The 23,095-nt window shown below is 46.3% G+C and overlaps 1 protein-coding gene across 1 annotated transcript; it reads left to right on the top strand.

Moving 5' to 3' along the window:
• Positions 1 to 548: 548 nt before the first annotated feature.
• Positions 549 to 23,025, top strand: GLB1L (galactosidase beta 1 like). Its single transcript, XM_073647332.1, has 16 exons — positions 549 to 738; positions 1,639 to 1,808; positions 2,361 to 2,511; positions 3,695 to 3,755; positions 4,617 to 4,711; positions 6,673 to 6,853; positions 8,053 to 8,111; positions 8,599 to 8,720; positions 8,805 to 8,845; positions 11,307 to 11,425; positions 19,073 to 19,147; positions 19,226 to 19,315; positions 19,398 to 19,511; positions 20,787 to 20,918; positions 21,002 to 21,226; positions 22,452 to 23,025. The coding sequence occupies exons 1-16, from the start codon at positions 685 to 687 to the stop codon at positions 22,653 to 22,655; spliced, it is 1,893 nt and encodes a 630-aa protein (XP_073503433.1). The 5' UTR covers positions 549 to 684; the 3' UTR covers positions 22,656 to 23,025.
• The last annotated feature ends 70 nt before the right edge of the window (positions 23,026 to 23,095 follow it).

Here is a 23,095-nt window from a genome sequence, read left to right as displayed (position 1 = left end):
ACTTTTCCAGCACTGATACTTTCAGTCTTTAGGACCCTGTAGACTCTGGCAGGAATGATACATTCAGTCTTTAGGACCCTGTGGACTCTTGTAGGAATGATACGTTCAGTCTTTAGGACCCTGCGGATTCTGGCAGCACTGATACATCCAGCCTTTAGGACCCTGCAGATTCTGGCAGCACTGATACATCCAGTCTTTAGGACCCTGCAGATTCTGGCAGCACTGATACATCTAGTCTTTAGGACCCTGCAGATTCTGGCAGCACTGATACATCCAGTCTTTAGGACCCTGCAGATTCTGGCAGCACTGATACATCCAGTCTTTAGGACCCTTCAGATTCTGGCAGCACTGATACATCCAGTCTTTAGGACCCTGCAGATTCTGGCAGCACTGATACATCCAGTCTTTAGGACCCTGCAGATTCTGGCAGCACTGATACATCCAGTCTTTAGGACCCTGCGGATTCAGGCAGCACTGATACATCCAGTCTTTAGGACCCTGCAGATTCTGGCAGCACTGATACATCCAGTCTTTAGGACCCAGCGGACTCTGGCAGTAGGAAGTTGATGATCACATGACGATGATGTTGTATTCAAGGCAAGAGTCAAATTTCAGAGGAGGAAGGAGGATGAGGATGAATTAACTGTGAGACCCTCAGCAGTGCAGGACGCAGGAGCTGACATCATGGCAGTGGGGGCGCTGTGGACGATGCTGGCGGTGGGCTCCCTGTGCCCACTGGTGAGTACTTGCCATGATATATCCTATAATAGAAAGTTCTGCAACTTTGGAATAAACTTTGGAATAAACTTTGTGTCACTTTCTCACTATCTTCAGGTTTTTTTGTTGCTGTCGGTGAATGTGAACTTTCTTGTTTTCATCCAGAGACAGAAAGCAAACAAAACTGTCCTGAGCATCAGCGGCCGGGGTCGTTACAGTGTGTCAGTGATCGCCATGTGATCAGGGCAGGAAATCGTCAGCCGCTGGGGAAAATCACTTCACTTCTGTATTTCTTCATCACACCTAAGACATGTGGGGGTTAACTTAAAGAACCCCCGGCGGAAACAGCTTATTGCTCGTAAACCAATATTGTATGTTTTAATATATATCTCAAGCCAGAAATGGCTGATAACAGAGAACAATAGTGTATCCCACTGCACTTAAAATGAAGATAAAATAGAGATTAAAGGGGTCCTCCAGACCTTATTTGTTTTTTTTTAATAAAAAAAAAAAAAAAAATTCACAATCTAGTCCTGCGCTCCCTCCTGCACAGCGCTGCCGGGTTCCATACTTCCTCTTCTGGCAAGGACAGGCATGTGACCACTGCAGTCAATCACTGGCCACAGCAATGAAGCGTCAGTCAGATGTCTGTCTGTCCAGAACAGGATATACTGAGCTCGCCATGTCCAGTCCGTATGGACATGACCAGTGATTGACTGCAGCAGTCACATGCGATCTGAGCTGCATTACCCGGGAGCGGCCACTACACGGGGTACGGTGCTGTACGATGGTCCAGATTTAGACCTGGTGTCGGCTGATTGGTGGATGTGCCAGGGGGTGTCGGACCCCCACCGACCTGACCCTGATTACCGATCCTATCAATATCATAATTGTCCTGTCGCTCCCTCCTCTTTCCTGCAGGTCTGGGGAGAACAATCCTTCACCATTGACTACAGCAGGGACTGTTTCCTGAAGGACGGGCAATGTTTCCGCTACATCTCGGGCAGCATCCACTATTCCCGGATCCCCGCCAGCTATTGGAAGGACCGGCTGCTGAAGATGTACATGACCGGTCTGAACGCGGTGCAAGTGTAAGCGCTTCTCCTCCTCGTCCGCTGTGCATGCCCTCGCCGGTTCTTAATGCCCAGAACCATAAAAATGGAGCTGAGCACATCTCCATCACCCGGCCCTTGTGTCAGTGACGTGCCACTCGGTGCATGTCCTCTCCGGTGTGTCCAGATCAGATGCAACCATTGCACGTATGCGGCACAAACGAGACGTCCATTTTTAATAGATCTATGTTTTGTTGTTTTTTTGTCTTTTTTTTACTGTTTTTGCAACGTAAAAAACAAAAAACAAAAAAACCCCGCTCTGCATGTGCACTGAATGGTGATGGAATATTGGTAGGGCCGGACCTCTGAGACCCCCAACCTGAGGCTAAAGGGGCCGCTCTGCTCCCCGCCATCCTGTCCAGCCAGAACCATTTCTGAAGGGAAGGAGCCATAGACAAGGCTGCAAAAAATGTGGTTTTGTGTCTGATCAGTGCAATAGATTCTGGGATTTTCTATGGGCTTTTGGGTTCACACCGCCCCATTTCTTATATTTATCATCCCCCGTATTAATGTGCAATCGTCGCCCCCTAGGTACGTGCCCTGGAACTTCCATGAGCCTCAGCCCGGGGTATTTAACTTCAGAGGAGACCACGATCTGGAACATTTCCTGAACCTGACCATGGACCTGGGACTTCTGGTCATCATGAGACCGGGGCCTTATATCTGTGCCGAGTGGGACATGGTAAGGACCTGTGCAGACGCTGCTGTTTGGGCTGATTGTACATCTGTTTTTTTTTTTTTTTTTTTTTTTAAAGGGTTCGTCCAATAAAAGCTCAGGGAGAGGCATAAAAAAGTTCTATTCTCCTCCCAGACTGGCACTTCTTACCTGTACTTGTCGTAACCTCCATATACGAGGGGTGATGAAGGTCTAGGTACAGAGGAGCAGCGCCCGTCCAGGGAGTATCTTTTATTCTCTTCCACCTCCCCTGGCCCATTATTTAATGATTGTTTGATTATGGACAACCCCTTTAACTGTGTCCCATCAGGTTCGCCTATAACCAGTGGCTTCAGCTCGGATTCTCATGTTGTATCACATTTCCCCATGCTTTACACTGCTGCCCTGCAGAGAGGTTTTTTTTTTTCTATTTTTAGACTTTTGAAATCTTCCCACAGCAGCACAGAGCATATAAGGAAATTCATCTGCTGACTTTTATTAAGCTTTTGACCCTTTAACGATCCAGAAAACAGGGCTATGAAACATCCCCTTAAAATGGAGTAGTGCATTTCAGAGCCCAGCAACCCCCATTCTGGATTATTTGACTAGTAAAACCAGCAGATTAATTTCCTTACATTCTCTGTGCTGCTGTGGGGCTCTGCTTCTCTACGGATAGGCGCTAACTATCCCTTTAAATAGACTATCCCTTTAAATATTCAATATAACTATGAAGCCATCTATATCTTGAGCGACATACATCCACCTGTTTTTCTCAGCGATGGCCGCCTCGTCTCGGCGTCAGCTGATTATTTTTATTATGACGCTGTTTGTTTTTTGCTTCCTCTAAATTCAATGTCGGGACTTTCCAAGACATTAAATAAAAAAGGGAATTTGATCCTGTTCAGAGGCGTCAACGTGTCTTTTTAATGGAAACGAGCTCTTTATGCGCTGACTTTCTGCTGAGCTCGTTCTTGTATGTAACAGTTAATATGAACAAGCAAAGCTGCAGTGTAAAGCATGGTGGGAGGGACAGAGCAGCAGATGAATTTCAGACTACTTATTCAGTTTTGAGTTCCCTGTGGAAACTCTGGTTTCCTTTAAAGGGGCCAACAGCCCCCTCCAATCAGCCATTTATAGGGGCCGAGCCTCTTCATTGGTGAGCAATATAGCTCGAGGGTTCAGATTTTGCTGATCTTGGTTTCCGTTTTAGGGCGGACTCCCCGCCTGGCTGCTGAGTAAGAAGGACATCAGGCTGCGCGCCTCCGACCCGGGTAAGGCACAATGGCTAGCGGATCCATTCAATATGACTAATATATATATATATATATATATATATATATATATATATATATATATATATATATATATATATATATATATATATATATATATATATATATATATATATATATATATATATATATATATATATATATATATATATATATATATATATATATATATATATATATATATATATATATATATATATATATATATATATATATATATATATATATATATATAGTCCAGTGGGCGGTCCTTTCTAGTGATTGACATTTTCTGCTCCGCCCACTGGACTCTTAAGCCTAGAATGAGCAAGAGGATTAAAATAAAAAAAGTTTATGGTTATATTAAATCCTTTTGCACAAAACTATATATCGATCTCTTCAGCTCCTCTATAACCTGATGGCCACAGATGGGACGGCGCATATAACGTGACACCATGGGGAGACTTATTAGGACAGGGGTACGGTGTCAGGAGCGCCACAGAATCTCTCCGCCTTCTAGGGGTAGGAGTATAATTTCCTACACTTTCCTACCCATTTTTAAAAAAAAAAAAAAAAAAAAAGAGGCAGTTTAAAACATGCAAAAATTTGGGACATTTACACCAAAAAATAAAAAAGGGGTGTAAAACCAATGGTAAATCGCCCCATCTTGTTGCTAGAAGTGGCATTTTTTTTAAAAAGTCATATCATAACTTTTTTTTCTTTTTTTCCTAATGCCAGCAGTCTGTGGTCTGAGGACGGACTGCTCGGATTGTGCAAGTTTTCTTACATTTTCCATCTTTATAGCTCACACGATTCAGAATTTATAAGGAGGATAATTGATGACTTCTCTTCCATTTCCAGATTACCTGACTGCTGTGGACTCCTGGCTCTCCGTCCTTCTCCCCATGTTACGGCCACGTCTGTACAACAATGGTGGAAATATAATCAGCGTCCAGGTAAAGGGACTTCTCTCTCTAATTCAAACTTTATTTTTTTAAAAAACTTTTTTGTCCCCTTAGGGGGCTTAAACCAGCCATTGCCCGATCTCTTGTTCCATATCCTGCACAGTATTTCAATATTTAGCTAAAAATCATTCTCATTTGAAGCCCGGCCTGTGGGTGGAGTACCACCAGCATGGCGGCCTTGGGGGGCTTTTTGCAAGCTTTTGACTGTTATTGCGACTCATTCACCCCCCAGCATCTGCCTGATTATAAAAATGTATGTTTGAATTAGGACCAAGTTTCTCCAAAATGCATATAGAGAATTTTGTTTTTTTAATATGTATTATTGGTAAATGTCCATTTTTGTTATTTTTAAATTTTACAAAGCTTTAGAAATAATATTTAATTTTCTTATGTTCTAAATTTTTCTTTTAGAAGAAATAAATGGAAAAAAATTTCATAATTTTTGCTGTATTTTTGTAGAGCGATTTCTGGGGCACAAACAAAATCCCATCAGTCCCTCCTAAAGGTCACCATTACTGCCATCTTGGTGCTCTAGTGTAGCCCGGCCATAGGCTGGATTTTGTAGGCGGCCATCATTTACTCTACAGTATATTTCCTGCAGTATTTTTAAATAATAAAATAAGAAAAACATGAAAAATAAATAAAAGACCAAAACCAAATCGAACTTTTATTGCTCCAGCGAGCGGGCCCTGAGCTGCGCTGAGCTCAGCGAGTGACAGGACACCGCTCGCTGAGCGCAGCTCCAGGGCCGGTCGCTGTAGCGAGTCATTCTCCCCGTCTGCTCTGCTGAGCGGTCAGATGGATTACAGTGTGGGACACTTAGGACATGTGAGTATAAGGATTGCATTATTTTATTCTTATTTTTACACAAGGACACAGCAGGAGTAGACACTACTCTCATCATTGTCCCTTGATTGCGCTGATCGCAGTGTCAGCAGGGGACAATGATGAGGGTAGCGTTCAGCATCTGGCGCTTGGGAACAGCACTAACTGTACACTGATTCCCAGGTTCTGGTACGTGTGCTCCTGATGCGGCGCACAGGTGCACACGGACATCTCCGGTACTTGTTTGTCTGGTACCGGAAATATCAGGACGTCTAAAACCGGGTCCTTTTTGTTGCGTGACGAACGCCATGTAAAAACATAATGAGAAAAAAAAAAAAAAAAACGATTTGTGGGAATTGTATTTTTTTTCCATCATATAATTTTTCACAATTTTTTTTTTTTTTTTCTCCTCCGTCTTTCAATAAATTTACATGGTAAAGCGAAAGGTGTCAATCAAAACTATAACTTGTCTCGCTAAAAACAAAGGTTCATTATGTATAATATATATATATTTCCCTTCAGGCCGTCAGATTTAGGACATTTTGATCCGATAAATCCCATTAGCCACTCGCTCACCTCGTGGTCCTAAGTCCTCGTTTTGCTGCTCATCTCGTCCGTCGATTCATAACATTGAGGCACAAATTTCAGGAACCAACTTAGATTATACAACGTTGGGTTGTGTTCACACAGAGGGGTTGTTTTTTGTTTTTTTCTTTTGCAGCAGATCATCTCCATAAAAAAAAAAAACTCATGAAATGCTTGGGAAAACTCTTCCAATTAATTTCTATCGGGACTCTGCTTTGCTGTTTAAATATTTAGTCTTTTGAGCTCAGATTTGTACAACTTTTAGATTTTAAAAACTCATGTTGGGGGAAAAAACGAAGTGCATATTAGTTTTTTCAGAGCGGCTGCTGATGGAATCGGCCCCAAATTAGGTGCTGTCCAAGCAAAAAAAGAGATAAATAAAACAGATTGAGGAAAACTACCCCCCCCCCCCCCCCAAAAAAAGCAGCATTTTCTGAATCAGTTTCCACATGGAAAAACTGCAAATCTGCTTGATTTCTGACTGCCTGGTCTTGGTTTGCAGTTGTAGTAATTCTGCGCCCATCACTGCTGTGATTTTGCAGGTAGAGAACGAGTACGGCAGCTTCGTGGCCTGTGATTTCGGGTACCTGCGCCACCTCCATGCCATGTTCCGCCTGTACCTGGGGGACGACGTCGTGCTCTTCACCACGGATGGTAACGCCGACTACTTTCTGAAGTGCGGCACCTTACAGGATCTCTATACCACCGTGGACTTCGGTCCAGGTCAGTGATCGATCTCTACGGTTTTTTTTCCTCTTCTTTCTGCCCCTTTCTTTTGACGGGGGCTCCATAGGTCATTCTCCCATCGCTCCAGATCCCACAGGCTGCACTGATTTTGGTTTCTCACCTGCAGTTTATTATGGTGAGCTTGTGATATTGAGAGTCACAATTTATTAAAGCTTTCTGGCTCATTTTATAAAGAGGTCGTCCAGTACTATAAACTTTAGGTTAGGTCCTCCATATCAGATTGATGGGGGTCCGATAGACGGCACCCCCACCCATCAGCGGTTTGTAGCTCCCACAGCAGCTGAATGTGAACAGTATCCAGAGCCGGAACAGCACAGCGCCATGCAATATGTAGTGGTCGTTGTCAATACTGCAGCTGAGGAACAGCACAGCGCCATACAATATGTAGTGGTCCTTCTCAGTACTGCAGCTCAGCTCCTATTACAGTCAATGTGACCCGAGCTGCAGTACACAGTGTACAGAGCTTGTTAGTACATGGACGCTCCGCCAGAGCTGCATGTGTATGGGGGACAGGGGGAAAAGATCTCGGCAAACCAAGTGCGGCCTCCTTAATGCTTGACAGATGTCTTGGCTTTCCTATACAGAGACAGAAGAAGGTATGCCAGTGCAGGCATCCACAGGGTATGCCAGGAGGGCACCCTGCCATATGCTGGGTGCAGAGGAGCCTGTGGAGACATTTGGCATGTTGGCCATCTGATACATGGGGGTCTCGCTTCTGGGACCTCGCACCACTGTGATCGCAGAGGTGGCCGTGCTTACGCCGTTCTTCACACTGATGGACACAGACAGAAGAGGCCCCTGTGTAAGAACAGTATATGATCCTCTCCAGCCCAATAGCTCCTCATAATGCACAGATCCTCCTACTTTGGAGGTGGCAGTGGCCCCCGGACCTCCCGGGCCCCCGTGCGGCTGCAGAGGTTGCACCAATGATCTGTCTTCACCTGGTTTTTCCGATTTCACTTTTATCTGAGTTCCTAATGGACGACCCCTCTCCGTCCCCCGGAGGCAGCAGATATTGAGAAAGATCCTAGTCCTACTTCTGGACACATACGTGACTCTGCCATAACCGTCCAAGATGGGAGCAGCCTGCAGCCTCCGATCAATGGATTTATAGCGCAAGTACTGGAGGGAGACTTATGTGTGTTCTCTTTTTTTTTTTTTTTTTTTTCTTTCAGTGGATAACGTCACTAAAGCCTTTGAAGCCATGCGTAGATATCAGCCCCGCGGACCCCTGGTAACGGCTTTACTTCTCTGTACCCAACAATGATTATTATTGTGATTAGTGACGCTCCCGCCATCCTCATAGCCTGACAGTAGGAAGATGGAGATCGCCAGTCGTATCGTGGAACAGATCATTGTATGGACAGATGGGTACAGCTGTATACGGGCCTCTCGCTTCCCTTACAGCTGTATACGGGCCCCTCACTTCTCCCTGGCGGTGTTCATACACACTGGATGAACCCTGCTGAGCTCTTAGGACCACCTAATGTGTATGGGGGGGGGGGCCCGACTCTTCCTCTGACAGCAGAAAAAAAATTAGAGATTTTGAGTTAAATCCACGACCCATGGAGATAATCTGCCTCCTGGGGTATCTGGCTGCAGATTATTTCCTTCCTCCCACCATGGACTCATTAGAGATCAGTATATATATTATTATTAGTGGGTTCAGGAGGAAAAGCTGTTGAATGTGAATGGGATTCTCATTCTCGTCTCTGCCGCAGGTGAACTCAGAGTATTACACCGGCTGGCTGGATTACTGGGGGGAGAAGCATGCAGAGACCCCATCGGACAGAGTGTGCCGGGGTCTGCAGGCGATCCTGGAGAGCGGAGCCAGTGTGAACATGTAAGGACTTGTGCGGAGCGCAATCCGCGGATCAGATATCGTCCATTTCTGTCGCTCCCGGTAACATCTGACTTTTTCTTTCAGGTACATGTTTGAGGGCGGCACCAACTTTGGCTACTGGAACGGTGAGAAACAGATAAATGTTTTGTCTTTACATCACTTGCTGCCAGTAACACCACCTGCCTGACATTACGCAGATTCCCCTCGTGCTGCTAAATCTGCTCTGCCCCATGGGAACATGGAATCCACGAGATTCCTGACGTGTCCTGTGGTATGTGGCATCAAGACCTTTAAAGGGGGTAATCTGGCGTCATCCAGAGCCGCTCAGTTCTCATGCCGATAATGTTATGATGCCACACACCTACCGAGACGTGAATATGGTCAGCCGGTGCCGTGCACATCGGGGGATCGTTGCTGAATAAATCGTTTAAGGCCTCGCTCAGACGAGCGCACAACACGGCCGAGTGCTATGTGATGTTTTATCGGATAGCACTCAGCTCAATGTTACACTATGGGGCAGAGCTGATCGGCGATTATTTTCAGCATGCTGCGATTGGCAATGAGACTCGGATCGCACGCACCCATACAAGTCTATGAGTGGGTGTGACACATCAGACTGCACTTGGATGTCATCCGAGTGCAGTCTGATTACCGCGGACGCCGGCAATGGAGAAATTACTTTCTCCGTCTCCTCCGCACCTGTGCCTCGATTCTCCCATGTGAGAGGAGCCGAGCTCTGACACCCAGATCTGACAGAGTTTGAGCCTAGTGTCATTTGTATTATCTGCCCTGATCTCTCGCACGACCTCGGCCCATGTACGGCTTTCATGGACCAGACTTGTCTCTAAATTCCCCAGATCTCAGTCTGATTGATCATCTGTGGGATCTGATGGAGAAACAAGTCTTCACCTTCTCATGTTCCTTGCACTATTCCTGACCGGCCATTATTGGAGACGCTGCCGTTAGGGAATCCTGCAGTCATGTAGGGGGCACTTGGTCTGTACAGTGATTAGGTCGGGGGCACGTATAACATCCACATGATGCTGGAACATCGCCCCATCACTCTGCCCCCAGCGGATCATTATCCTCCCATAGAGCATCCCGGTGCCAACTCTTCCCAGGTGACGCAGCTGCCGGCCACATGATGGGAAACGCGACCATCAGAGCAGGCGTCTTCTTCCATGTATGCAGGAACCTGGGCATGCTCCTGATGAGGCTGAGTATTGTGTGTGGCCTCCACGTGCCTGTATGACCTCCCTACAACACCTGGGCATGCTCCTGATAAGGTTGTGGATGGTCTCCTGTGGGATCTCCTCCGAGACCTGGACTAAAGCATCCGCCAACTCCTGGACAGTCTGTGGTGCAACGTGACGTTGGTGGATGGAGCGAGACATGATGTCCCAGATGTGCTCATTCGGATTCAGGTCTGGGGAACGGGCGGGCCAGTCCATAGCTTCAATGCCTTCATCTTGAAGGAACTGCTGACACACTCCAGCCACATGAGGTCTGGCATTGTCCTGCATTAGGAGGAACCCAGGGCCAACCGCACCAGCATATGGTCTCACAAGGGGTCGGAGGATCTCATCTCGGTACCTAATGGCAGTCAGGCTACCTCTGGCGAGCACATGGAGGGCTGTGCGGCCCTCCAGAGAAATGCCACCCCACACCATTACTGACCCACGGCCAAACCGGTCATGCTGAAGGACGTTGCAGGAAGCAGATCGCTCTCCATGGCGTCTCCAGACTCTGTCACGTCTGTCACATGTGCTCAGTGTGAACCTGCTTTCATCTGTGAAGAGCACAGGGCGCCAGTGGCGACTTTGCCAATCCTGGTGTTCTGTAGCAAATGCAAAGCGTCCTGCACGGTGTTGGGCTGTGAGCACAACCCCCATCTGTGGACGTCGGGCCCTCATACCACCCTCATGAAGTCGGTTTCTAACCGTTTGTGCAGACACATGCACATTTGTGGCCTGCTGGAGGTCATTTTGCAGGGCTCTGGCAGTGTTCCTCCTTGCACAAAGGAGGAGGTAGCAGTCCTGTTGCGGGGTTGTTGCCCTCCTACGGCCCCCTCCACGTCTCCTGGTGTGCTGGCCTGTCTCCTGGTAGCGCCTCCAGCCTCTGGACACTACACTGACAGACACAGCAAACCTTCTTGCCACAGCTCGCATTGATGTGTCATCCTGGATGAGCTGCACTACCTGAGCAACTTCTGTGGGTTGTAGAGTCCGTCCCATGCTACCACGAGTGTGAAAGCACAACCAACATTCAAAAGTGACCGAAACATCAGCCAGAAAGCATTGGTACTGAGATGTGGTATGTGGTCCCCACCTGCAGAACCACTCCTTTATTGAGGGTGTCTTGATAATTGCCAATAATTTCCATCTATTGTCTATTCCATTTGCACAACAGCTTGTGAAATTGATTGTCAATCAGTGTTGCTTCCTAAGTGGACAGTTTGATTTACTTGGAGTTATATTCTGTTACGTGTTCCCTTTATCTTTTTGAGCAGTGTATATCTCCATCTATATATCCTCTTTGTGTTCACATTACAGAAAATTAATAATTGTAACTGTTTGATCTCCTTAGGAGCTGATTTTTCCAAGGTCTACAAGCCCATCACAACCAGCTACGACTACGATGCCCCTCTGACCGAGGCCGGGGACCCTACAGATAAATTATTGGCGATCCGTTCAGTGATTAGTAAGGTAAATGCTCTTGTTGTGTGCGCTCTTAGAGATATGTGGCGCCACTGTTCAGCTAGAAACCAGCAGCATTGAGCAGTGTAGCTGTGAATTCAGCAATGCTGTGAGATTTTTTTTTATCTTAGGTTTTGTCTGTTCAGTGGCCAGTGTGGACATGAGCCTACACACTACATGCATACAAACTTATATTGCAATTCATTTTTTTTTCAGGTTTTTGCACTATGCGCAAATAAGGGCTTGGTATCCCTTTCTTTGAGATGGACATTATGTTTATATCACTCCCCACTGCTGAGTGTCCAGTAGTCGGTGCCTTGGCCCTAATTCACATTTACACACGTGGTCAAAATTGTTGGTACCCCTCGTTTAATGAAAGAAAAACCCACAATGGTCACAGAAATAACTTGAATCTGACAAAAGTAATAATAAATTAAAAATCTATGAAAATGAACAAATGGAAGTCAGACATTACTTTTCTGCTTCCACTGAATTAAAAAAAAAATTAAACTCATGAAATCGGCCTGGACAGAAATGATGGTACCCCTGAAAATAATGTGACAACAGATACATGTTAAATCAAGTTGTGTCCACTAATTAGCATCACAAGTGTCTACAATCTTGTAATCAGACAGTGGGCCTGTATATAGGGCTACAGATACTCACTGTGCTGTTTGGTGACATGGTGTGTACCACACTCAACATGGACCAGAGGAAGCAAAGGGAAGAGTTGTCTCAGGAGATTAGAAAGAAAATTATAGACAAGCATGTTAAAGGTAAAGGTTATAAGACCATCTCCAAGCAGCTTGATGTTCCTGTGACTACAGTTGCACATATTATTCAGAAATGTAAGATCCATGGGACTGTAGCCAACCTCCCTGGACGTGGCCGCAGGAGGAAAATTAATGACAAATCAAAGAGACAGATAATATGAATGGTAACAAAAGAGCCCAGGATAACTTCTAAAGAAATTAAAGGTGAACTTCAAGCTCAAGGAACATCAGTGTCAGATCGCACCATCCGTCGTTGTTTGATCCAAAGTGGACTTCATGGGAGACGACCAAGGAGAACACCATTGTTGAAAAATAATCATAAAAAAGCCAGATTGGAATTTGTCAAACTACATGTTGACAAGACACAAAGCTTCTGGGAGAATGTCCTATAGACAGATGAGACAAAAATGGAAGTTTTTGGCAAGGCACATCAGCTCTATGTTCACAGATGGAAAAATGAAGCATATCAAGAAAAGAACACTGTCCCTACTGTGAAACATGGAGGAGGCTTTGTTATGTTCTGGGGCTGCTTTGCTGCATCTGGCACAGGGTGTCTTGAATCTCTACAGGGTACAATGAAATCTCAAGACTATCAAGGGATTCTAGAGAGAAATGTGCTGCCCCGTGTCAGAAAGCTTGGTCTCAGACGCAGGTCATTGGTGTTGTAACAGGATAATGACCCAAAACACACAACTAACAACACCCAGGAATGGCTAAGAGGAAAACATTGGACTATTCTGAAGTGGCTTCTATGAGCCCTGACCTAAATCCTATTGAGCATCTTTGGAAAGAGCTGAAACATCCCGTCTGGAAAAGGCAACCTTCAAACACGAGACAACTGGAGCAGTTTGCTTATGAGGAGTCGGCCAAAATACCTGTCGAGAGCTGCAGAAGTCTCATTGAGAGTTACAGGAATCGTCTGATTGCAGTGATTGCCTCAAAAGGTTCAACAAAATATTAAGTTAAGAAGAACCATCATTTATTCGGTCGTCCATGACAGCACCACGTGAGAGAGAGGATCCGCCCATCAAGGACAGGAAACCTACAGGTTAAAAAGGGCGGCCCTCTCTTTCCGCCTCAGTTTAGGTTTCCTGTCCATGATGGGGGACCTTGCAGGCTTACCTGCAGAAGATGGACTCCTGTCCCAGAGAGGGCCACAGCAGGTGGTTGGAGCCGGTCCGTCCCGGTCCTCTGGAGACGCCACGGCAGGGCTCATGGGGGCGCCTCCGTGAGCGTTGCGGCGGGCGCGACATCGCCTCACGGGAGGTAGATGTCTGCCAGGTGTGGGGCCGCTAGCGCACCCCCCCCCCCCCTCGCTACCGCTTGCAGGAGATCCAGGTCGCGCCGGCGGCGCACGTGACGGGCGCGACCTTCTGACGCGACTTCCGGTGCGCCGGGCAGGGAACCCTGTGACGTCACCGGAAGGGGCGGGGCTCGTTTGAATTTTTTGGCGCGAGCAGCTGAACGCCGGGGGATTGAGGACCTGGCGGCGAGTAGCCCACCTGGATCCCACCTGGACCTGGGGAGGAAGACCAAGGAGCAGGTAACGCCTTCCTGGGTTAAAAAAAAAAAAAAAAAAAAAAAAAAAAAAAAAGGAAACACACACCCACACATGGTACCGGTATGGCCAGTATATAAAGGGTCTGGTAACATAGAGGTGCTTCCCAGCCCATTCTTACATTGTAAGCTATGGAAGATTCACAGGAGCTGTCACCTAGGCAACAACATCTGCTGCAGGAGCAACCCTCTGGGGAGCCCTCACAACTAGTGGCGCAGCGTCATTCCCGGCTAGGGTCTGGTCGTGCAACTAGAAGAGCTACCACTAAGAGCAGGAAGGACGGTCCGGTGCGGCGTGATTCCTCGCCATGCATATTGGATTCTTCTGCTTCTATGGTACCGAAGGTTCTGTGGGGTGAGTGGAATCTTCGTGAAAGTTCTACTAATGTTTCCTCCTTTTTTCTATCTATGACTTTCTTTTAGAGCAAGAAATGTTCCTCGAAGTCCAAGCACAGAGAGTGTGCCTTATGCAGCTGTCCACTCCGATTCTTATAGCAAAAGGTTGTGTCAGCTTTGTATCAGCAAAATGATGTCGGAGGAGACCCCAGATTTTTCCCTAGGACTAAGAACTTTAATAAGGGAAGAAATAAGCAAAGCATTGCAAGGTTCAGAGTCTGGGCATATTCCTCAAGAAACCCAGCCGGGTTCAGACTCTGAACTGTCGGTCGCCTCCTCCTCCGCCTTCTCTTCCTCTGATAGTGAGCCAGACAGACAGTGCTTCCCCCTGAAGGAGGTCGATGCCCTAGTAAAAGCCGTCCGATCTACAATGGGGATAGTGGACTCGAGGGTAGAGAAGTCAGCTGAGGATGTTATGTTTGGTGGTCTGGGGCTAAAGAAGAGAAGGGTTTTTCCAGTAAATTCAAGGGTGAAAGACCTCATTGATAAGGAGTGGAGAAAGCCTGACAAGAAGGGTAGTGTTCCTCCATCCTTTAAAAGGAAATATCCATTTGAGGATGCTATGTGTTCCTCCTGGTTAAAAGCACCCAAGCTGGATGTTGCTGTTACTAAAGCAGCGAAAAGAACTTCCCTCCCGTTCGATGATATGGGTGCATTGAGAGACCCCCTAGACAGACGGGCTGATACTTTCCTGAAAGGGGCATGGGAGACAGCTGCGGGAGCACTGAGACCAACAGTAGCAGCTACCTGTACGTCCAGAGCCCTGGTGTGGCTTGAACAGCTAGACAGTCAGTTGAAGGATGGGACTTCTAAGAAAGACATTATTTCTTCCCTTCCACTGGTTCAGGGGGCGGCAGCTTTTCTTGCTGATGCATCTGTGGACTCGGTGAGGTTGGCAGCAAAGTCAGCAGCACTATCAAATGCGGCTCGGCGAGCCTTGTGGATTAAAAGCTGGCCAGGGGATTTACAGACTAAGTCCAGACTGTGTACAATCCCGTGTGAAGGGGAATACCTCTTTGGTCAGACCATGGACGACTTATTGGAGAAAGCGGGGGACCCTAAGAAGGGGTTTCCATCAGTTCCTCTACCCTCCTTTAAGAGATCATTCCGGAAGAGGAAATTTTTCCGGAAGAGATATTTCAGGGAGCAAGACAAGTCTGATGAAAGAGGTCGAAAAGGTAGAGGTCTACTCTTTGGTCCGTCTCCAAAAATTGAGCAGAAGCCAGGGGATACACAATCAGCTCAGGTGGGAGGGAGATTGTCATTTTTTTTTTTTGTCCCAGCTTGGGAACAGATTTCTCATAGTAATTGGATTTTGAGCCTGATTAAGTATGGTCTTAAGTTTCAATTTAAAGCATTGCCTCACAAAAGGTTCATGGTTGTTCCCTCCAGTTCTTCCCCAGAACGCCAGGCTGCCCTCGTTTCGGAAGTACAAACCCTAATAAGGAAGCACGTCCTGATTGAGGTTCCGGAAGCTGAAAAGGGTCTTGGTTTCTACTCCCCGCTCTTCTTGATTCCGAAACCGGATGGAAGTTTCAGGACAATTATAAATCTGAAATCCCTGAATAATTTCCTTAAAATACACACCTTTAAAATGGAGTCTTTAAAATCCGTAATAAAGTTACTTTTTCCCCACTGCTATATGGTAGTGCTCGATCTCAAAGATGCGTATTCCCATATCCCAATTCATAGTGATTACCAGAAATACTTGAGGCTGGCCATTGAAATAGACGGGGTGGTTAAACACTTCCAATACACTGCACTCCCCTTCGGTTTAGCTATAGCCCCACGGGTTTTTACTAAAGTAATGGCGGAAGTTATGGCCCATATAAGAGAAAAGGACATTCTAATTATCCCTTACCTGGATGATCTCCTGATAGTGGGGAATTCGTTGGTTCAATGCGAGACCCACCTGCAGGAGACCATGTCGGTCTTAAAGAGCTTGGGGTGGTTTCTAAATTTAGAAAAATCTAGACTCTCCACTCAAGGTACAACAATATCTGGGGGTCATATTAGATTCCAGGAAACAGCTATGTTGTCTTCCAGAAGAGAAAATTGATAGAATCCGGGAGTTGGTAGAACAATGTATACGTAAACCTTCTATGTCACTCCGTAAGGCCATGTCACTATTGGGAACCTTCACCTCCACTTTTCCTGCGGTTCGTTGGTCACAATTGCATTCAAGAGCCTTTCAGTGGGATGTGTTGTACAATAATTCAGCTTTAGAGGGGCATCTAGACCGTAAGTTTACGCTAGGTCCTCGTGCCATATGGTCCCTTCGTTGGTGGTTACGACAAGACAATCTTGCTAGAGGGGTTCCCTGGGAATGTAGTCCAACTGCAGTCTTGTCCACTGATGCAAGTGCTACAGGTTGGGGAGCTCACTTTGAAGGGAAATTAGTGCAGGGAACCTGGTCAAGGAGTGAGCAACAGTTGTCATCAAATGTTAAGGAGCTTCTGGCGGTGCAGCATGCGTTCAACGAGTTCCTTATATATTTTCAGGACCAGCATGTCCGTGTACTCTCAGACAATCAAGTCACGGTAGCTTACATAAACCACCAAGGGGGAACCCGCTCAAGAAACTTGATGAGGGTAGCGAACGCACTTCTGCTGAAAGCCGAAGATCACTGTCTCTCTCTTTCGGCTACTCATCTAAAAGGCAAGGAAAACATCACAGCGGATTTCCTCAGCCGTACTTCTGTAAAAGAAGGAGAGTGGTCCCTAAATACACAAATATTCTCCAGAATCGTAGAGATGTGGGGCCTTCTGTCTGTGGACTTATTCGCAACAAGAGCCAATCGGAAAGTGGAAAATTTTTGTTCCTTAGACCCCAGAGAAGGACCCCTGGCAGTGGACGCCTTTATGGTTCCCTGGAGGTTTCCTCTGGCATATGCCTTCCCTCCCATGATCCAGCGGTGATAAAAAAGATCAGGGCAGACCGGGCCAGAGTGATACTCGTATGTCCCTTTTGGCCCAAAAGACCGTGGTTCCCTTGTCTCCGGAAGATGTCCATATCAGATCCCTGGGTTCTTCCGGAGATTCCAGACCTCCTCACTCAAGGGCCACTTTCCCATCCTCCAACCCCGAGTCTACATTTGACGGCGTGGAATTTGAGAGGGTGTTATTGACCAACAAAGGATTTCCCGCAAATGTAGTGAATACTCTCCTGGCTAGCAGAAAACCTGTTACCACCCGTATTTATGCCAGGACCTGGAGAAAGTTTCTGTCTTTTGCAGAAGTTAAGGTGGAGGAGGGGCCCCCTATTGGGAAAATTCTGGAATTTCTGCAGCGAGGCTTAGAATTAGGTCTCCCTACCAGTACCTTGAAAGTACAGGTGTCGGCGTTGGGAGCTTTATTTTCTTCCAATATTGCAGATAACTATTGGATAGGCCGTTTTATAAAAGCTTCCTTTAGGTGTAGACCCATTACCAAAGCAAAGATGTCTCCCTGGGATTTGAATTATGTCTTAGATGCCTTGACCAGTCCTCCTTTTGAGCCACTAGATTTAGTCTCCCCCAAAATTATTTTCCTAAAGACGGTCCTGTTAGTAACCCTAACTTCAGCCAGGAGAGTCAGTGACCTACAGGCCCTTTCAATATGCCCTCCATTCACGCAAATTCTGGACGATAGGATTATATTAAAACCTGATCCAGCCTTTCTTCCTAAAGTGGCCACTCGATTCCATAGAACCCAGGAAATAGTTCTCCCAACTTTTTGCTTTCCGCCCAAAAATCAAAAAGAGGAGAGACTTCACACTTTAGACGTTAGGAGGTGCGTACTAAAGTACTTAGAAGTATCACGTGGATTTATAAAGGATAAGTCCCTATTTATTTGCTATCAGGGGGCTAGGAAGGGTTGTAAGGCCTCAAAGGCTACAATCGCTAGATGGATCAAGGAGGCCATTTCCCTCGCATACTCCTCAGGGGATAAAGAGATACCGGAGGGATTGAGGGCGCATTCTACCAGAGCGGTGTCAACCTCCTGGGCGGAGAAGACAGGGCTTTCCATTGAGGAGATTTGTAAGGCTGCCACTTGGTCTTCTCCCTCTACTTTCTATAGGCACTATAGATTGGATCTGGGTGGCTCTGCAGATCTCCCTTTCGGGAGAAGGGTGCTTCAAGCTGTGGTCCCTCCCTAATTTCCTTCGTCTCTGTAATTCTCTCACGTGGTGCTGTCATGGACGACCGAATAAAGCCTTAGTTACTTACCGGTAATGGGATTTTTCGGAGCCCATGACAGCACCTGTATATTCCCTCCCTTCACTGGTATTGTGCACTCCTGTAGATTTGATTTCTTTTTGTGCACCCTTGCGGGAAATTGATGAAAAGTAATGTACTTAATGTGATTGTTTTGTTATAACTAACCTTGGCGGTACTCTCATGCTCTGTTAACTAAACTGAGGCGGAAAGAGAGGGCCGCCCTTTTTAACCTGTAGGTTTCCTGTCCTTGATGGGCGGATCCTCTCTCTCACGTGGTGCTGTCATGGGCTCTGAAAAATCCCGTTACCGGTAAGTAACTAAGGCTTTTCTGTCCAGGCCTATATTATTTTTTTATTTTTTTTTAAATTCCATGGAAGCAGAGAAGCAATGTCTGACTTTCATTTGTTCATTTTCATAGATTTTTATTATTACTTTTGTCAGATTCAAGTTATTTCTGTGCCCATTGTGGGTTTTTCTTTCATTAAACGAGGGGTACCAACAATTTTGACCACGTGTGTATGTCATTTAGACATATGGTAAAGTTTTAATACTAAAGGTTAGGACCGTCCTGAATAGGGTCACCATGACGCGGTGACTCTGCTTCCTTCAGGGGTATGCAGCTGCCCTTTGAAGGCGCATACATCCTGCAGACAGGCGTCGTGCTGCCATGATTTTCCGTATCCCTTTTGATTTCAGTATAAAGCCTAAAACTTTTTTTTCTTTTTCTGTTAGTTCCAGCCTGTGCCAGAAGGACCCGTCCCGCCACCAACTCAAAAATTTTCATACGGTTTAGTCAGTCTCAGTAAGGTGAGTACCTCCATTATGTCTGGTACAATATGGTCGCCCACAGCAGCATGAGATCACTGATGTCGTCTTCCGTTCCAGTTTGGAGATCTTGTGGATCTATTGGATATTCTGTCACCCTCGGACCCCTTCGTCACTCAGTACCCAATCACCTTTGAGGACGTGAAGCAGGTGACTTCTATACAAGTCGTGTATCCGTCATTATCATTATTTTTCAGGATTGTGACATGCATTTTTTTTTTTTTTCGTTCAGTATTTTGGATTTCTGCTGTACCGCACCGGTCTGATCGGAGATGTCCCTGACCCAACTCCTCTCTCATCAGTAGTAAATGGAGTCCATGACCGGGGTTATGTGTCAGTCGGCGGAGTAAGAGATGTTTTCTATTATCCTCCCCGCCGCTTATTCATGAGCATGCTCCGATTTACTGAGCATCCATGTGGGTTCAATAGGAAAATGGGGGAAAAGGCTGCTGCAAACTCTCCATTAGGAACAAAGGATTGGCCATGTTGAAATCCAAGATGCCCAATCCTTCTTCCCTCCCATGACCTCAGCTGTTGAGGAAGACCCCTGACCCACCCATGTATGTTAGGTGTTTGGCCGTCTGTCATGTGTATGGGTTTGTACCAACTTCTGTTGAAGATGGATTTCACCTCTATAGCCAGTGTTCTTTGCCCGGCATCTCTTGGGGCTCCTCTATATCTCCTAAACCCATGATGTTGTGTGAGGCCTAGTCACTAGACTTCCCGTGTAATCATGGGGTTGGCCTGGGAAGTGACCGAGCTGAGGAGATGCTGGTCCAAAATGCTCTGATGTCACCCATACACAGCACACAGAGGCAAGAGGGATTCCCGCTCTCCTGTTTCTATGTAGCACATGCACCAACAGCATGGGGGATGTTATACAGGAGCACTGAGCAGTGTAGTCGTGAATCCTGCTCTGGTAGTGAGAAACACTTACTAGAAAGCGGCAGCATGAAGCACAATACACAGCAGTATTGAGCAGTGTAGCTGTGAATCCAACCCTAAACTTGAGAAACACTCACTAGAAAGCAGCATGGAACACATTATACAGCAGTGTAGCTGTGAAACACTCACTAGAAAGCAGCATGGAGCACAGTATTGAGCAGTGTAGCTGAGAATCAATCACTCAGGTGAGATAAAACAGTTAAACTAACAGCATGGAGGAAATTCTACAACAGTATTGAGCAGTGTAGCTGTGAATTCAGCAATGTTGTGAGATAAAACATTTGCTGGAAAGCAGCAAGATCTGCCTGTGTGTCTGATCTCTTTGCTCCTCTCTCTTCTCCATAGACTTTCATAGGCAGCTGTAATCTGATCCCTCAGTGAGCTGACGGTCTGTCTTGTTTTGACCGAGATGGATTTCAGTTGTTTTGCAGTAAATCATGAGATCAGGAGGCATGGAGAGGAGAGGTGGCTCAGAGTTGTGCCTTGAGATTCAGCTCGGCAGATCCTTCTCTACTCGGACATCATCTGTCAGGGAAGAGCCGGCTGGTTACATCGGATACTCAGGCCTAGTTCACACTTTGCAGCTTGGCTTTAGTATTGCAGCCTAATCCTGTATGAAGAAGAGGTATAATGTCACTGCTGTTCATGTTAACACTTTACTGTGTTTATTTTGCAGCAATTTTACGGCGTGCTGGAAAGGGACAGCCTACAGAATGTGAACGTGACGGGGAAGGAGGGACAATGGTTGGATGTTTTAGTTGAAAATATGGGAAGAATAAATTATGGCAGCGATCTGAAAGACTTCAAGGTAAAGTCAGCGACAGAGCGGAGCGAGGTGATCGCCACGCGGAGTAATTACAGGGGTGATCATATTTGATCTCACTCCCTCAGGGGTTAATAGGGAACCTGACGCTGGGGGACGACCTGCTGGAAAACTGGGTGGTCTATCCCCTAAATCTGGACGGACCAATATCCCAGGGGTGGCCTCACATCATGGCCGATCACATGCTGAAGACGGCGCAGACCGAGAGCAGGACGGGTCCGGCCATCTACAGCGGCACCATGACAATCACCGACATCGGAGACACCTACCTGAAACTGCCCAAATGGACAAAGGTGAGAAATGGCCGTTATATCTATGCACAATCCTCCCCTGAAATACTCTGTGCTGCTGGGACCATGTGTCCTCCATTTTATACCTATTATCACATGTGGACAGGTTACTGCCTCCAACATAATCTGCACAATCCTCTGCTGCTGCAGCTCATTGAAGATCTGTGAATTATTGTAGAACACAGTGACTGCACCAGCAGAATAGTGAGTGCAGCTCTGGAGTATAATACAGGATGTACTCAGGATCAGTAACGTAATGTATGTACACAGTGACTGCACCAGCAGAATAGTGAGTGCAGCTCTGGAGGATAATACAGGATGTAACTCAGGATCAGTAATGTAATGTATGTACACAGTGACTGCACCAGCAGAATAGTGAGTGCAGCTCTGGAGTATAATACAGGATGTAACTCAGGATCAGTAATGTAATGTATGTATACAGTGACTGCACCAGGAGAATAGTGAGTGCAGCTCTGGATGATAATACAGGATGTAACTCAGGATCAGTAATGTAATGTATGTACACAGTGACTGCACCAGCAGAATAGTGAGTGCAGCGCTGGAGTATAATACAGGATGTAACTCAGGATCAGTAATGTAATGTATGTACACAGTGACTGCACCAGCAGAATAGTGAGTGCAGCTCTGGGGTATAATACAGGATGTACTCAGGATCAGTAATGTAATGTATGTACACAGTGACTGCACCAGCAGAATAGTGAGTGCAGCTCTGGAGTATAATACAGGATGTAACTCAGGATCAGTAATGTAATGTATGTACACAGTGACTGCACCAGCAGAATAGTGAGTGCAGCTCTGGAGTATAATACAGGATGTAACTCAGGATCAGTACAGGATCAGTAATGTAATGTATGTACACAGTGACTGCACCAGCAGAATAGTGAGTGCAGCTCTGGAGTATAATACAGGATGTACTCAGGATCAGTAATGTAATGTATGTACACAGTGACTGCACCAACAGAATAGTGAGTGCAGCTCTGGAGTATAATACAGGATGTACTCAGGATCAGTAACGTAATGTATGTACACAGTGACTGCACCAGCAGAATAGTGAGTGCAGCTCTGGAGTATAATACAGGATGTAACTCAGGATCAGTAATGTAATGTATGTACACAGTGACTGCACCAGCAGAATAGTGAGTGCAGCTCTGGAGTATAATACTGGACATGTAATGTAAGATAGCGTTTGTTTTATTTTCTTCTGCAGGGACAGGTCTGGATAAACGGCTTCAATCTCGGACGATACTGGCCCATACGAGGGCCACAAGTAACCCTTTACGTACCAGGCAGCCTTCTGAGCACTTCCCAGGTGAATAACATCACGGTGCTGGAGCTGGAGGAGGCCCCGGAGCAGCTTCTTCTCATGTTTCTGGACCGGCCCATATTGAATGGGACTCATGTGGGAAAATGATTGGGGACATTGTGAACCATTCTGCAAGTTTCCTCATCTCTCTGGGTCATGATCGGACAGACCTGCACTCGGTGAAATGATGGCAACAGCGAAAGGAAAGTCTTGTAATTAAGCTGCTGTCGGCTCCGCAGGGATGAGACCCCGAACTGTATGAGCCGGATAATCCCGGGCGGCAGCGGCATTTATATCGCCATGAATGAGAATCACGTCACAGTCCCCTCTGCTTCTCCAGGATTTTATTCTGGTTTGTTTGCACTTTTCATCTGATTTGTATTTGGTCTATATTGGATCACATCACACCCCCCCCAATGTATACAAGCCGAGGTCATTAAAGTGGGACACCCACCGGTCAGCTCTGTTCTTTATTACATCTGTTGCTTTTTCACTTTTTGTTTTTGCTCCGTAGAAAAGACCTCCCTGTAGCTAATTGGAAACAATCA

Source organism: Phyllobates terribilis, unplaced genomic scaffold (assembly GCF_046119375.1).
Source record: "Phyllobates terribilis strain yellow unplaced genomic scaffold, ASM4611937v1 Scaffold_9__5_contigs__length_417890890, whole genome shotgun sequence".
Taxonomy (NCBI): Eukaryota; Metazoa; Chordata; class Amphibia; order Anura; family Dendrobatidae; genus Phyllobates; species Phyllobates terribilis.
This window is presented reverse-complemented; position numbering and strand designations above follow the sequence as displayed.